The sequence below is a fragment of the Mus musculus genome, chromosome 12 (assembly GCF_000001635.26).
Source record: "Mus musculus strain C57BL/6J chromosome 12, GRCm38.p6 C57BL/6J".
NCBI lineage: Eukaryota > Metazoa > Chordata > Mammalia > Rodentia > Muridae > Mus > Mus musculus.
Genome location: NC_000078.6, coordinates 81,518,035 through 81,533,633, shown reverse-complemented (window position 1 = coordinate 81,533,633; position 15,599 = coordinate 81,518,035). Strand labels below are relative to the sequence as shown.

At 41.2% G+C, this 15,599-nt stretch overlaps 2 protein-coding genes across 6 annotated transcripts in view; both read left to right on the top strand.

Annotated features, from left to right (window-relative positions):
- The first annotated feature begins 722 nt into the window (after nucleotides 1-722).
- Nucleotides 723-15,599, top strand: part of Gm20498 (predicted gene 20498) — a 174,060-nt gene continuing 159,183 nt past the window's right edge. For both annotated transcript variants that reach the window (NM_001309848.1, NM_001309847.1), the window contains exon 1: nucleotides 723-918. In NM_001309848.1, the coding sequence (NP_001296777.1) occupies nucleotides 855-918 (64 nt within the window). In that variant the 5' untranslated portion in view covers nucleotides 723-854. The remainder of the gene's footprint in view (nucleotides 919-15,599) is intronic.
- Nucleotides 723-15,599, top strand: part of Synj2bp (synaptojanin 2 binding protein) — a 40,718-nt gene continuing 25,841 nt past the window's right edge. For all 4 annotated transcript variants that reach the window (NR_132136.1, NR_132142.1, NM_025292.7 and 1 more), the window contains exon 1: nucleotides 723-918. Coding sequence is in view for 2 of the 4 variants with exons in the window: in NM_025292.7 (NP_079568.1) it covers nucleotides 855-918 (64 nt within the window). In the remaining 2 variants the exon portion in view is untranslated. The remainder of the gene's footprint in view (nucleotides 919-15,599) is intronic.

The window sequence follows — 15,599 nt, the reverse complement described above, 5'->3', positions numbered from 1 at the left end:
AGGCCCTGGAAAACAATGCTCTCAGATGTAAATATCAGGGAAATCCTCACTTCCTGTCATGTGTGTCAGCCCAGGTGCCTTGCTTTAAGCAGTGAACACTTGCTTGATGAGAGAGAGAGAGAGAGAGAGAGGGGGGGGAGGGGGAGGGGGAAGGGGAGGGGGAGGGAAAGGGAGTGGGGAGGAGGAGGAGGGGAGGGGGAGAAGGAGAGATGGGGGGAGGTTTCATTTTTTTATTTGGATACATTTTATTAACTAACACGGGGACTGCTAACGAAGGAACTTGAAGCAGTGTTACCAAGTTTTCTTACATGGGGCATCACATTGGATTTCATCTGTATTGCACAAAAGGTTACAATTTCCCACCCAAGTATGCAATCTCATTAGTACTTTGCCTATGATGCCTTTCATAGAGTGGTTTGAGGCTCATAAAAGATCTCTCTCACACACACACACACACACACACACACACACACACACACACACACACATTTGTAGATATTTTGAGATTTTTATTTAAAATGTCAAACGTATCAATGTAATTCTATCTCATACCATTATTACCCTCTCTCCTTCCCCATGCTCTTCCAGTGTAAGCGAGCATTATACCTCTCTTTGCTCATGGCTCCTCAGGATCGGCCTTGAGAACAGTGCGAGGTACCGGAAAACGCTGGTGGGCTCAGAGAACCACCACTCCCAGCATCCTCCACGTTCCCAGTGCCCGCGGTTTCCTTTTCCGGTCTGACCGCTGAGGAAACTGTAAAAGCTATGCTGGGGAGGCAGCGCGGAGCTTGATTCACCTTCACCTGCTCTGGCCACCCGCTGACCCGGGGTTTCCGGCCGGAGAGCAGTCAGATATGAACGGACGGGTGGATTATTTAGTCACGGAGGAAGAGATCAACCTGACGAGAGGACCTTCGGGTAGGCGCGGGACATGGAGGGAGTAATTGCTGCGTCCCTTGCTTTGGCGGAGCCGGGTTTACCTGGCTGGAGAGCAGGCAGGCCCCGACCGAGCGGCTTCCCAGAACGCTATCGGGCACGGAGCAAAGAGTCCATTGGCATCTTTTGTTAGCTAGATAACGGACCCAAGGACTCTGCCCCATAATCCAGTCGGATTACCACAGGCGTTTATGGCCAGGACGGGTTTCTTGCTGTTGGTGGCAATAGCCAAGACCAGGAAAAAGCCCGCTGTTTAGCCAGCGTGTGGGAGCCGCCGTATCCGTTATTCAGTTGCTTGCTCCATCCTTGTTTCTTCGCCGAGGGCCCGTTCAGGTAAAAACAGGAGCAGCGAACGGCGGTGTGTGTGTGTGTGTGTGTGTGTGTGTGTGTGTGTGTGTGTGTGTGTGTGTTTCTGAGTGTCTCACAGTTTCTCCGGTGCTAGGGTCCCTGCCTGCATTTTTGCGGAATCAATTTACCATATCAACTGGAATGCTAAAGCGGGCGGAGACCTTTTACAGAAGTTTTCAGACCTGGCCACACTTGACCACCATTACTTGGGCGTTTTCGTTTTTACTTTTTAGCAAAATATTGAAATGAAAATGTTGTTTTCTAGTCTCACCTTTAGAAATTTGGATTCAGTGTGGATCAAACAATTCTTGAAACAAACACTTCATGTGATTCTGACAGGAAAATTCCCATTTAGCGTTGCTGTGTGGTCTTCCTCATGGATGCTCATAGCTGGATTACTACATCGTGTCACTGCCTTCCTTAGGCTTTGCAGTTTTCTTTATGGCCTTAACATTTTAGGTTTAGGGTTCACCACTTAGAGCCAAGATTTTTTGTTTTTGTTTTTTGTTTTAAATCTAACATCTTACCAGTTTTTTGTTGTTGTTGCTTTTTTTTTTTTGGCTTGTTTTAATGTATTGGCAGAATAACTTAACTGATGGATTCTTGTAGTTTCTTTTCTGTAACATGGAGACAGTTATGAAATGAAGCGTTTCACATATAGTGTTAGGATGAAGCCACTTGCTCTCTGGAAAATATTTAGGACAATGTCTTGATATATGGTAAGCAGTGTGTATTTGTTACTGTTGTCATTAGTGAGTGAATGGCTAAACTGACTCCAGTAAGTTCTGTTAGATACTGTATTCCAAGAGTTGAATAAATCATTGGTTACTGTGAATTTCTATTCTGATGGCCACTACTTAGCATAGTCTGTTAACTTTCCTTATCTATAAGTTTGCAATAGCTTAATCACTGCTGACTATTCTGTGTAAAGCACAGCTTTCAGAACTAATCATATATTTTGTCTTCCTGTTATGAGAAAATTGGAAGTTGATCATATTTATGGGAATAACTCTCTGCTAATCTTTGTGGTTTATACAGAAGCTTTGCTCTGGGTAGTTCTTTGGGGGTGCTGAGGTAACTTGACAGAAGCTAGAGTTAATCTGGGAAGACCCTTAGTTGAGAAAAAACGCCCCCATCAGATTGCTTGTAGGCACTCCTGTTGGCCATTTCTTTTTTTAAAGATTTATTTATGGCCGGGCGTGGTGGCGCACGCCTTTAATCCCAGCACTCGGGAGGCAGAGGTAGGCGGATTTCTGAGTTCGAGGCCAGCCTGGTCTACAGAGTGAGTTCCAGGACAGCCAGGGCTACACAGAGAAACCCTGTCTTGAAAAACCAAAAAAAAAAAAAAAAAAAAAGATTTATTTATTATATGTAAGTACACTGAAGCTGTCTTCAGACACTCCAGAAGAGGGCGCCAGATCTCGTTACGGATGGTTGTGAGCCACCATGTGGTTGCTGGGATTTGAACTCCTGACCTTCGGAAGAGCAGTCGGGTGCTCTTACCCACTGAGCCATCTCACCAGCCCCCTGTTGGCCGTTTCTTAAGTTGATGATGGAGATGGGAGAGCCCAGCTCACTGTGGGCAGTGCTACCATGGGGCAGGTAGGTGGTCCTGGATTGTACGAAAGCAGGCTGAGTAAGTCATTAGGAGCAAGCCAATAAGTAGTGCGGTTTCAGTTTGTGTCTCCAGGCCTGTGTTGACTTCTCTTCATGATGGTCTGTTTAGGATTCAGTAACTCCTTTCATCCCTTCATGCTTGTATCATGGTGTTTTTTTTCATAGCAGTAGAAACCTAAACTAAACTCAGAAACTTTTGCCCAAGGCTTTTCAATATGCCCAAGTTTCTTGAATCTAATTTTCTTATTTTATTTAATTCTTCAATCCAACTTTGAGATTAACGTAGTAGAGATGGATTTTTATTACATTTGTGTGTCTATGTGTTTTTGTTTGTTTGTTTGTTGGGGAAGGGGCCCGTAGAGGTCAGAGGACAACTTTCAGGAGTCAGTTTTCTCCTCCTATCATGTGGGTTCCAGGGATTGAACTCAGGTTGTCAGACTTAATGGCAAATACTTCCTACCCGCTGAGTTATCTCACCCAGCAGTCTCAGATCTGTAAATAAAAGTCTGTTTTTTTTTAATGTGTTTTTTAACCTTTTGCTAATGAACCCATAGGATCAATGAGATACACATTTCTGATTCCCTTTGCAAATGCATTAAGGCATCTAGTTCTTTAACCTAAATAACCTACCATGATACTACTTTTTGTGATGTTTGAGATTGTCTTCTTGCCACATAGCAAGAACCCAATATACTTGGATATAGAGTCTTAGCTGTGGTATCACAGTATTACCAGGTCTTCTGACAAGAGCAGACTTCTGATATTAATCACAGTATTACCAGGTCTTCTGACAAGAGCAGACTTCTGATATTATTCTTGCTTTAAGCATAAAATTTGACATAATATCATTGTTTAAACTTTTGGGCATTTGAATAGGCATTGTCTAATTTCTAAGCATTGAACTTACAGATCTAAAGTTTCTAGTCTTAGTATTTTCCTTCAAAGATTAGAGCAGGGAAAAGCTTCAAAAGACTAAATAAGAGGAATACTTATAGCTAGTTAACATATTTTTACACAAAAGGGTTTATTTTTGAATTGTATAGTTATTTGTTTAAAAATAAAGTTCCATTGAGTGGTTTCTGGACTTTTTATAAAATATTTTAAAATATTAGTCATTGTCATTAGTCAGGATTCTCTAGAGGAATTAAGTCAATAGAATGAATATCTGTATCAAAAGGGAATTTGTTAGATTAGCTTACATGATAAAGTCTGAGAAGTCCAGCAATGGCTATTTGCACAGTGAAGGCTGAGAGCCTGGTAGCTGCTCAGCAGACCCAACTTGGTGCTGACAATCTGGAGGATGCCTTGAGAGTTACTGGCCTTTAGTCCATATTGGAATCCCAGTGATGAATGGTTCTGATAGCAGGGCAGAAATGTGGCAACAGCAGGAGCAGCAGCAACAGGGTAGACTTACGCACTCACTAACAGGGTGATTAAACTCATCAGGGAAGTGTGAAGGAAGTACAGCTTTAAAAAGCAAGCTTTTTCCCTTGAACTGCCTATCTGGTTGACACTGGAAAGTACTGTCTACAATTTAGGGTGAGTCTTTCCATTTCAGATAACCTCATCAAGAAAATCCTTTATATTTTGTTCATGGCTAATCTCTTAGTTGATTCCAGATCCAGTCAAACTGAAAACTAAGATTAACCATTACAGTGATGTAAATCATTGAACTTGCTGGGAAAAAGTAATTACAAATTTAGGATTAAATTTGGTAAAAAAAAAAAAATCGTTGGAAGTTTGTTGGTTCAGTAAACAAGGAAAGGTTTCAAGTTCCTGCTTATCACTTCCTCATTCCTGGTCTGTGGCACCGTTGGTCTCAGAATCTTCATGGAGATGTCATGGAGAGACACAGGGAATAAGTCAGGAATTACCACTGACAACTTCTAGGTAATTTTGATAGTGTCATAGGAGTCTTTCTTTCTAAAGGAGCAATATAAGAAGCCTCTGATTCGGAGTGTACAATACTGTTTGCAAGCAGCACTGTCTGGTTTGACGGGGTGAATGTGTGTATGATTACTATCTGTGCCAGTATTGTATCAGACAAGAATCTTGGATATTTACAGTTTAGTAAGGCAAATGAACTGAAAACAAATAAGCCCACAATCATAGGAAAGTCACAACAATGAAATGAGTGACTAAGGGGTGAAAAGGAAATGGTATGTAGCTTGGCCTTTGCCCTGTGCTTGCTTCCTCGCCCTAGTAAGGAAAATCTCGGCGGCCTTTGATTTCAGAAGACTGTTTTGCTTTTGTTCTTGGGCTCATTACTTATGTTATTTTAAATAATTTCTATCATTAAAAAAGGATTTAAAAAAATTATCCATATGAGTGTTTTGTCTGCATTTGAATGTGTAATATGTGTACCTGGTATTTACAGAAGCCAGAAGACTGCTAAGGACCCCGGAACTGGTTGTGAGCCATAAGGTGGGTACTGGGAAATGAACCCAGTCCTGCGCAAGGGCAGCAAATGCCCTTAACTGCTGAGCTATCTCTCTGGTCCCCAGGTTTTTGACAATTTTTGATTAGCTGGTAATCTAATGGTCCATTTTTTATCCTCTAGAACAAGACTTGGAGGGTCTCACTTTGTCTCATATCAGATTTAGAGATCTTAAAGTTGTGAAGACTCACTATTCTGAACACTATGACAAGACCAATTTAGCTTTTATTCTCTGTACCAGAGATTGAACAACTGAGTATTCTTAGGGTTCCAGTATCCAAATATAAGGGCTCAATGGGTTTTAGCAATCTGCCATCTTCAGAGAGGAAAGAAGAAATACCCATATCTTTATTGTCTGTAGAGGCCCTTTAAAGGAAGGGATAGTTAGCACAATGCTTTCATAAAGAGTAATTAAGGAAGTATCTTTCTGGAAGTGTACTAATATATATTTTATACTCATTTTTTATGTTTTGTTTAGGCTAAATGAGTATCTGTTTATAGTCACATAGGCTTATTTAGATCTTATAGAATTCTTTTTTTTTTTTTGGTTTTTCAAGACAGGGTTTCTCTGTGTAGCCCTGGCTGTCCTGGAACTCACTTTGTAGACCAGGCTGACCTTGAACTCAGAAATCCGCTTGCCTCTGCCTCCTGAGTGATGACCTTATAGAACTCTTAAATAGTAGGTGTTTAATCCACATTATTAGATTGGGAAGTTGTCTGAAGGAGATTAAAGACTTGCTCAAGGTCTAAGGCCAGCAAGAGTCCTAAGAGTCTACTCCAGGTCTGTTGATTCTACTGTACTACATGTTTTCTCCCACCACAGTACCTATGAGTTTGACTGTTAACCTTTTCCTTAACTTTCTTTTTTGTTTTTGTTGTTATAGCATACCTATTCCTTAGAGGGATTTAATGCATGTAAAAAGATGTAAAAATGGGCTGGAGAGATGGCTTAGTGGCTAAGAGCACTGACTGTTCTTCCAGAGGTCCTGAGTTTAGTTCCCAGCAGCCATATGGTGGCTCACAACAGTCTCTAATGGGATCCGATGCCCTCTTCTGGTGTGTCTGAAGAGAGCAACAGTGTACTCACATATATACAATAAATAAAATTTAAAAAATGCTTAAAAAAGCTGTAAAAATTGCATTGTGGAAAGTTTTTAGGTGGGCATGTCAAGGTGAGAACCTGAGACTGCACACTCGTCTGAGCATTTAGTTTTCAGTCCTGTGCTTCCCACTTAACTGCAGATGCTGCTAACAGTTTTCTGACTTATTCCTTCCTGCACCTATTAAATAGACTGGAGACTATAGTGCTCTGCCTTTGCTCTGTTTTCTCTGGCTGCAGGAAATCCAGCCCTTTATGGAATTTGTAGTACAATAGAGACATGTAGTCACATGCAAAGGGTTAAATCTGATTACGTAGGTTCACGTGGTTAAGGACTGTGAGTGTATCCATGTAGCAGGAAGGAAAAGGAAGAGGGCTTCATGAAAGAGCATGCTAGTCTGACCCAGTATTAGTTGTGACAAATAACTGACAAAAACAATTTAGGGGAGAGTTTATAGTTTGAGGGCAACCTCCATCATGGCAGGAAAGACTCAGCAACTGGAACGTGAGGGTCTGGTCACGTTGCCCTGCACAGTTTGGAGCAGAGAGATGGGTGCTGATGTTCCACTCATTTCCCGTTTTTATCCAGCCTAGGTCCCAGACCATAGAACACCTCCATTCAGGATAAAGTCTTCCTTTCTGTTAAGGTTTCCAAGAACACACTCATAAATATGACCAGAAGTTTGCTTCTGTTTCTAGGTGATTTAAAATAAATTGGCAATAAAGATAAACCATCCCAGACTCCATCCTGGAAAAGGTCAAAGGAAGAGGGCCTTTTTGATAAGCTTAAAGAGGCTTTATAGAAAGGACAGGTTTTAGTGCAGGATTATGGGTAAAAAGAGCCTTAGCCATAATAATAATAAGAATATTAGGAAAAAAATGTATTTCTAGATCAGTGAATAAATCAGTCTGGGTATAGGAGTAGTTTAGTTTAGGAGATTCAAGAGAGAAATCACCCAGGTAAGCAGAGATCGAATTTTTGAGACTATTCAGTATAAATGTGAAATCAATCTTTCTAAGATTCCATCTTAATGCCTCTTCCTATCATTGGTCAAGACGCAGGCTAAGAACCCTCTCCTCTGAAGTCGTCTTTTTTTTTCGTAATATTTTTTCTTTTTTCTTATTTATTAATTTATTTTATTAGATATTTTCTTTATATACATTTCAAATGCTATCCCGAAAGTTCCCTATACCCTCCCCCCCCTGCTCCCCTCCCCACCCACTCCCGCTTCTTGGCCCTGGCATTCCCCTGTACAGGGGCATATAGTTTGTAAGACCAAGGAGCCTCTCTTCCCAGTGATGGCTGACTAAGCCATCTTCTGCTACATATGCAGCTAGAGACATGAGCTCTGGGGTACTGGTTAGTTCATATTGTTGTTCCACCTATAGAGTTGCAGACCCCTTCAGCTCCTTGGGTGCTTTCTCTAGCTTCTCCATTGGGGCCCCTGTGCTCCATCTTATAGATGACTGTGAGCATCCACTTCTGTATTTGCCAGGCACTGGCATAGCCTCATATGAGGCAGCTATAACAGGGTCCCTTCAGCAAACTCTTTCTGGCATATGCAATAGTGTCTGGGTTTGGTGGCTGATTATGGGATGAATCCCCGGGTGGGGTAGTCTCTGGATAGTCCATCCTTTTGTCTTAGCTCCAAACTTTGTCTCTGTAACTCCTTTCATGGGTATTTTGTCCCTATTCTAAACAGGAATGAAGTATCCACCCATTGGTCTTCCCTCTTCTTGATTTTCTTGTGTTTTGCAAATTGTATCTTGGGTATTCTAAATTTGTGGGCTAATACCCACCTATCAGTGAGTGCATATCAAGTGACTTCTTGTGTGATTGGGTTACCTCACTAAGGATGATATCCTCCAGATACATCCATTTGCCTAAGAATTTCATAATTTCATTGTTTTTAATAGCTGAGTAGTAATCCATTGTGTAAATGTACCACATTTTCTGTATCCATTCTTCTGTTGAGGGACATCTGGGTTCTTTCCAGCTTCTGGCTATTATAAATAAGGCTGCTATGAACATAGTGGAACATGTGTTCTTATTACCAGTTGGAACTTCTTCTGGGTATATGCCCAGGAGAGGTATTGCTGGATCTTCCTGTAGTATTATGTCTAATTTTCTCAGGAACCTCCAGACTGACTTCCAAAGTGGTTGTACAAGCTTGCAATCCCACCACCAGTGGAGGAGTGTTCCTCTTTCTCCACATCCTCGCCAGCATCTGCTGTCACCTGAATTTTTGATCTTAGCCATCCTGACTGGTATGAGGTGGAATCTCAAGATTGTTTTGATTTGTATTTCTCTGATGATTAAGGATGTTGAACATTTTTTTAGGTGTTTCTCAGCCATTCGGTATTTCTCAGTTGAGAATTCTTTGTTTAACTCTGAACCCCTTTTTTTTTCATATTTTTTTATTGGGTATTTGTTTCATTTACATTTCCAATGCTATCCCAAAAGTCCCCCACAGGCTCCCCCACCCACTCCCCTACCCACCCACCCACTTCTTGGCCCTGGCGTTCCCCTGTACTGAGGCATATAAGGTTTGCACGACCAATGGGCCTCTCTTTCCACTGATGGCCGACTAGGCCATCTTCTGATTCATATGCAGCTAGAGACACGAGCTTGGGGGGGGGGAGGCTTGGGGGGGATCCCTTCAGCTCCTTGGGTACTTTCTCTAGCTCCTCCATTGGGGGCCCTGTGATCCATCCAATAGCTGACTGTGAGCATCCACTTCTGTGTTTGCCAGGCCCGGCATAGTCTCACAAGAGACAGCCATATCTGGGTCCTTTTAGCAAACTCTTGCTAGTGTATGCAATGGTGTCAGCGTTTGGAAGCTGATTATGGGATGGATCCCCGGATATGGAAGTTTCCAGATGGTCCATCTTTTCGTCTCAGCTTCAAACTTTGTCTCTGTAACTCCTTCCATGGGTGTTTTGTTCCCAATTCTAAGAAGGGGTAAAGTGTCCACACTTTGGTCTTCGTCCTTCTTGAGTTTCATGAGTTTAGCAATTGTATCTTATATCTTGGGTATTCTAAATTTCTGGGCTATATCCACTTATCAGTGAGTATATATTGTGTGAGTTCTTTTGTGATTGGGTTACCTCACTCAGGATGATGCCCTCCAGGTCCATCCATTTGCCTAGGAATTTCATAAATTCATTTTTTTTTTTTTTGGTTTTTTGAGACAGGGTTTCTCTGTATAGCTCTGGCTGTCCTGGAACTCACTTTGTAGACCAGGCTGGCCTCAAACTCAGAAATCTGCCTGCCTCTGCCTCCCGAGTGCTGGGATTAAAGGTGTGTGCCACCATGCCCGGCAAATTCATTCTTTTTTTTTTTTTTTTTTTTTTTTTTTGAAAAAAATGAAACTTTATTTTTAAATTAGTTAAGAATAATATTAAAGACAGAATTCATTTGGAAAATGTTAAACCATTTTTTACCCTAGGAGAAACCAAAGACTATGGTTTCACTAAAGAAGCATAGCAATTAAGTGACTCCTAAAACCACTCTGCTGTACCCATAGATCAGCATTTTTCTCAGCCATCATCAGAGAAGCTTCCTCCTATAGTAGATGGGAAGAAATACAGAAACCCACAGCTAAAGAATGCAGAGAGTGAGAGATCTTGGAGCATTCCATTGTAAATGGGAGGTCCCTATCGATCTCCTTCTCTCAGGGCCAGGGAATTCTACACAGGAGGAGCCAGGAAGAGTGTAAGAGTCAGTGCAAATGGAGAACACCAAGGAAGCAGGACCTTCCACACACATGAACTCACAGGGGCCGTGAAATGTGCACAAGTCCAAGCCAGATGGAATGCCAGCACTGAGAGGGGAAATGAACAAAAGCCCCATCCCTAACCAAGAAGCTATCTCCAATTGATAACCCTCATAAAGGAAAAATTCATTTTCTCCAACCAAGTCTTGCTGGGCATACAAACAAAATTTAGGGGCCCCACAGTAGATGACCGACCCAAACAAACTCAATAGTACTTTTGAAGTGTTTGGTTTGATTTGGTTTAGGTTGGGTTGGTTTGTTGGTTGGTTGGTTGGTTTTTCTTTTTCTTTTCTCTTCTTGTCTTTTCTTCCTTCCTTTCTTTCTTTCTTTCTTTCTTTCTTTCTTTCTTTCTTTCTTTCTTTCTTTCTTTCTTTTTTTTTTTTCCCCCATACTTATAGATTTATTAGATAATTTCTTTTTTTTTTTTTATTAGGTATTTAGCTCATTTACATTTCCAATGCTATACCAAAAGTCCCCCTTACCCACCCACCCCCACTCCCCTACCCACCCACTCCCCCCCTTTGGCCCTGGCGTTCCCCTGTACCGGGGCACACAAAGTCTGCGTGTCCAATGGGCCTCTCTTTCCAGTGATGGCCGACTAGGCCATCTTTTGATACATATGCAGCTAGAGTCAAGAGCTCAGGGGTACTGGTTAGTTCATAATGTTGTTCCACCTATAGGGTTGAAGATCCCTTTAGCTCCTTGGGTACTTTCTCTAGCTCCTCCATTGGGAGCCCTGTGATCCATCCATTAGCTGACTGTGAGCATCCACTTCTGTGTTTGCTAGGCCCCGGCATAGTCTCACAAGAGACAGCTACATCTGGGTCCTTTCAGTAAAATCTTGCTAGTGTATGCAATGGTGTCAGCATTTGGAAGCTGATTATGGGGTGGATCCCTGGATATGGCAGTCTCTACATGGTCCATCCTTTCATCTCAGCTCCATACTTTGTTTCTGTAACTCCTTCCATGGATGTTTTGTTCCCACTTCTAAGGAGGGGCATAGTGTCCACACTTCAGTCTTCATTTTTCTTGAGTTTCATGTGTTTAGGAAATTGTATCTTATATCGTGGGTATCCTAGGTTTTGGGCTAGTATCCACTTATCAGTGAGTACATATTGTGTGAGTTCCTTTGTGATTGTGTTACCTCACTCAGGATGATGCTCTCCAGGTCCATCCATTTGGCTAGGAATTTCATAAATTCATTCTTTTTAATAGCTGAGTAGTACTCCATTGTGTAAATGTACCACATTTTCTGTATCCATTCCTCTGTTGAGGGGCATCTGGGTTCTTTCCAGCTTCTGGCTATTATAAATAAGGCTGCTCTGAACATAGTGGAGCATGTGTCCTTCTTACTGGTTGGAACATCTGAACCCCATTTTTAATGGGGTTGTTTGGTTTTCTGGAGTCCAACTTCATGAGTTCTTTATATATATTGGATATTACTCCCCTATCAGATTTAGGATTGGTAAAAATCCTTTCCCAATCTGTTGGTGGCCTTTTTGTCTTATTGACAGTGTCTTTTGCCTTACAGAAGCTTTGCAATTTTATGAGGTTCCATTTGTCAATTCTTGATCTTACAGTGCAAGCCATTGCTGTTCTGTTTAGGAATTTTCCCCCTGTGCCCATATCTTCGAGGCTTTCCCCCACTTTCTCCTCTATTAATTTCAGTGTCTCTGGTCTTATGTGGAGGTCTTTGATTCACTTAGACTTGAGCTTTGTACAAGGAGATAAGAATGGATCAATTCGCATTCTTCTACATGATAACCGCCAGTTGTGCCCACACCATTTGTTGAAAATGTTGTGTTTTTTCCACTGGATGGTTTTAGCTCCCTTGTCAAAGATCTAGTGACAATTTGCAAATTCATCTGGAAAAATAAAAAACCTAGAATCTAGCTGTGTGGATTCATTTCTGGGTCTTCAATTCTATTCCATTGATCTACCTGTCTGTTACCGTACCAGTACTATGCAGTTTTTATCACAATTGCTCTGTAGTACAGCTTAATGTCAGGCATGGTGATTCCACCAGAGGTTCTTTTATTGTTGAGAATAGTTTTTGCTATTCTAGGTTTTTTATTTCTCCAGATGAATTTGCAAATTGTCCTTTCTATCTTAGTGAAGAATTGAATTGGAATTTTGATGGGGATTGCATTGAATCTGTAGATTGCTTTCGGCAGGATAGCCATTTTTACTATATTAATCCTGCCAATCCATGAGCATGGGAGATCTTTCCATTTTCTGAGATCTTCTTCAATTTCTTTCTTCAGAGACTTGAAGTTCTTATCATACAGATCTTTCACTTCCTAAGTTAGAGTCACACCAAGGTATTTTATTAGATATTTATTTTTTATTTACATTTCAAATGTTATCCCCTTTCCTGGTTTCCCCTCCGAAAACTCCCTGACATCTCTCCCCTTCCCCTCCTCACCAACCCACCCAATCCTGCTTCCTGGCATCCCCTACACTGGGGCTTAGAGTCTCTGAAGTCTTCTTACTCAGTCTAGAAGTCACCTTATTATCAATATTGCATAAGATTGCCTTTCATGTATTGCCAAAGGAACAGGCAGAATAGGTATTGTGGGCCAGTGGACGGTGCCACAAGACAGAAAAACTGGTAAATTCAAGCAGATTAAGTGACCTGGACAATTCTCATAATTGAAAATTGTAGGCATTTAAATTTGCTCCCAACCAGGTTCCTGTCCAGAAGCATGTGACCATGACACCCTACTAAGAAGGCCATGACAACTGGTCTTGTAGCATAGAAACCCAGCGTTTTCCGTACTAATGACATATCTAGATAGGCCCCAGGGTTTAGCCATTAAGTTTCCCTTCCCAGGCATTCCTTCCTACAAAAGGTATTTAATCTCTATTTTACCCTGTAAGTCGTATGCATCCTTATCCGCTATGAATAAACAGTTTGGACAAGCAAGGACTGTCTCCTTCATCAGGGGAGCCTTCATCGTACAGGACCTCACCTAAGATTCAGCAGAAGGGCCCTCCCCACTCCTGGCACTCACCCTGAGCTAAGCCAGATTCCCACCTCCTCATGCCCCCTCGTCTCCGGCCTCCCCCACCCCCTCATTCCCAGCAGCAGAGTCTGGATGCACAGGAGTTTGAGAACCACAGCCTCTGTCTCAATCCCTGCTGTTTATCACCTGGAGAAACATGGACTGGGACCCCTATCGTAGGCTGCGTTTTGCCTTCCTTGAGCAGCATGTGGGCATCCCGAGAGCCTGCCAGCCCAGTGGCTAGAAAGGAACATAGCCTAGAGCCCCTGTGTTTTGCTTCCCCAAGTGGCATCTAGGCGGCTTTAAGACACCCCAGCTGCAAAGCGAAACACAGACCCACTGGTTTCCATTTTACAAATGAGGAAACCTTGGATTCTATTGTCACATAGCTTTCTGGGGCAGATTTGGGATATGGACTTTGTAACATTAAAATCTAAACTAAATACTGTAGGTTTCGCCATTATTATTTGCTGTTTTACTTGTGTCTTGTCTTTATACTTTGAAGCATTCTCTCTCTCTCTCTCACACTCTCTCTCTCTCTTTAAAGAACATATATTACACTGGATATGGAAGTGTATTCCTTTAGTCCCTGCACCTGGGTGCCGGCAGGCAGATTTCTGTGAGTTCAAATCCAGCTTGGTCTTCATAGTGAATTTCAGTCTAGTTAGGGCAATGTACTGAGACCTTGTCTAAACAGCACAATTGTTAGAAAATGAACATGTACTTAATTTCTTTTTTTCCTAGTGCTTTCTTTAGTTCATTATACAAAGTGGTCACCAGTCTGATAGATATAGAATATTACAATGGGATGCTTTTAAGAGAATTAGTAATGTGTGCTATTTAAGCTTTCAAAGTCATAAACCACAGTCCTCACTAGATATAATCTAGTTGGACTTAAGTTGTTGTTATAAGGCTAGGAAACAGTTAAGATGTTTTAAACAAGAGGAAGGAATAACTAGAGAGCCCTGCAAAGAAAGAAAAATATATGGTTATGTCTTTTGAGATTATGTTAAGGATCAATTTTAAGAAACAATTCTTGAAAAAATGTTAAAGTATATTGGCATTATTTGGGGTAAACTGGAAAGCAAGTCAGTTGATGCTAAACTATAGAAACATTTGACTAAGCAGAAAAGTGGCTAGTGATTATATTTGATTAAATGCAATATCAAAGGGAAGATACTCTTAATATGCTTAGATGATAGGATCAGGATTGTTGCTTTTATAGGATTAAAAAATAAAGGGAAACCATATTCATTATGTATCTACATTATAATTAGGAATTGCAGACATTATAATAAAGAACAAGAAGTCATCTCTGGTTCTAATAGTTTTGCAGCACTAAAGGAGACTGTGTTAGCTTTCTATAACTGTCATAAAAATTTCTGATATAATTTACATGGAAGGTTCATTTTAGCTTACGGTTTTACAGGTTTCAGTCTTGGTTTGTTGGTTCTGTTGCTTTCTGTCTTAAGGTATATAAATATGTAAGAAAGTTGTTCATTTCAAAGGAGTCCACATATCTCCTTGAAAGGGTATTCCCCTTTAGTGACATAACTTTATCACTAGGTTCCACCTCTCTACCACTTCGCATTAATGGCACAGTCTGGAAACTAAGTAAGTAGTATTTGAATCCTTGGGGAAAAACATACCTAGAGCATGAGGGAGAGTAGTGGTGGGCATGTGCTAAAAGTATCCTAATAAGGAAAGTAACCCAAGAGCTTAGAGCCTTCATAAGAGATACTCTGTTTCTTACAGATTCAGATTCAGTGCTATACTGCAAGGGAGAAAACAAAAATGTAAAATCCAAGTTTTCCCTCCCTGCCCCAGGCTCCCGGAATAACAACTCTGAGACTCAAAATACACCTTGGCCATAGCTTTGGCTGTTCCCCAACTAGCTTACAAGTTAATCATCCCATTATTCGATTTTAAGTTCTGCCATGTAGTTGGTTACCTCTGCTCAGCTACCTGCTTCTGTCTTTCTCCCTGTTCCAGGGCTAAATCCACTGCTCCTGGCTCTGTCCCAGAATTTCATCTCCCTACCCATGTCTCACCTTGTATTTCCTGCCTAAGCCTATAGGCCAATCAGCATTTTATTGTCAGGTGTGCTGCATACATAGAGGACACAAGAGATTTTTCTGTACACAGTAAACTATAAAATGCCTGTAGCAGCAAGTGTTTTGGAAATAAGTTAGATAATGTCATTCTCCCCTTGTATCACAAACTATAGTTCCATGCCTACTACATATAAAGTTTATTATATGTTGAGTAAGAAACAGAAAAATTGAAAAGAGGGCAGTTATACAATTAAAGAAAAAAAAGAAAGAAAGAAAGAAAAAAGGCCATGATTTTGAGAGTTAGTGATGGGTGTTAGAGGGAGGAAG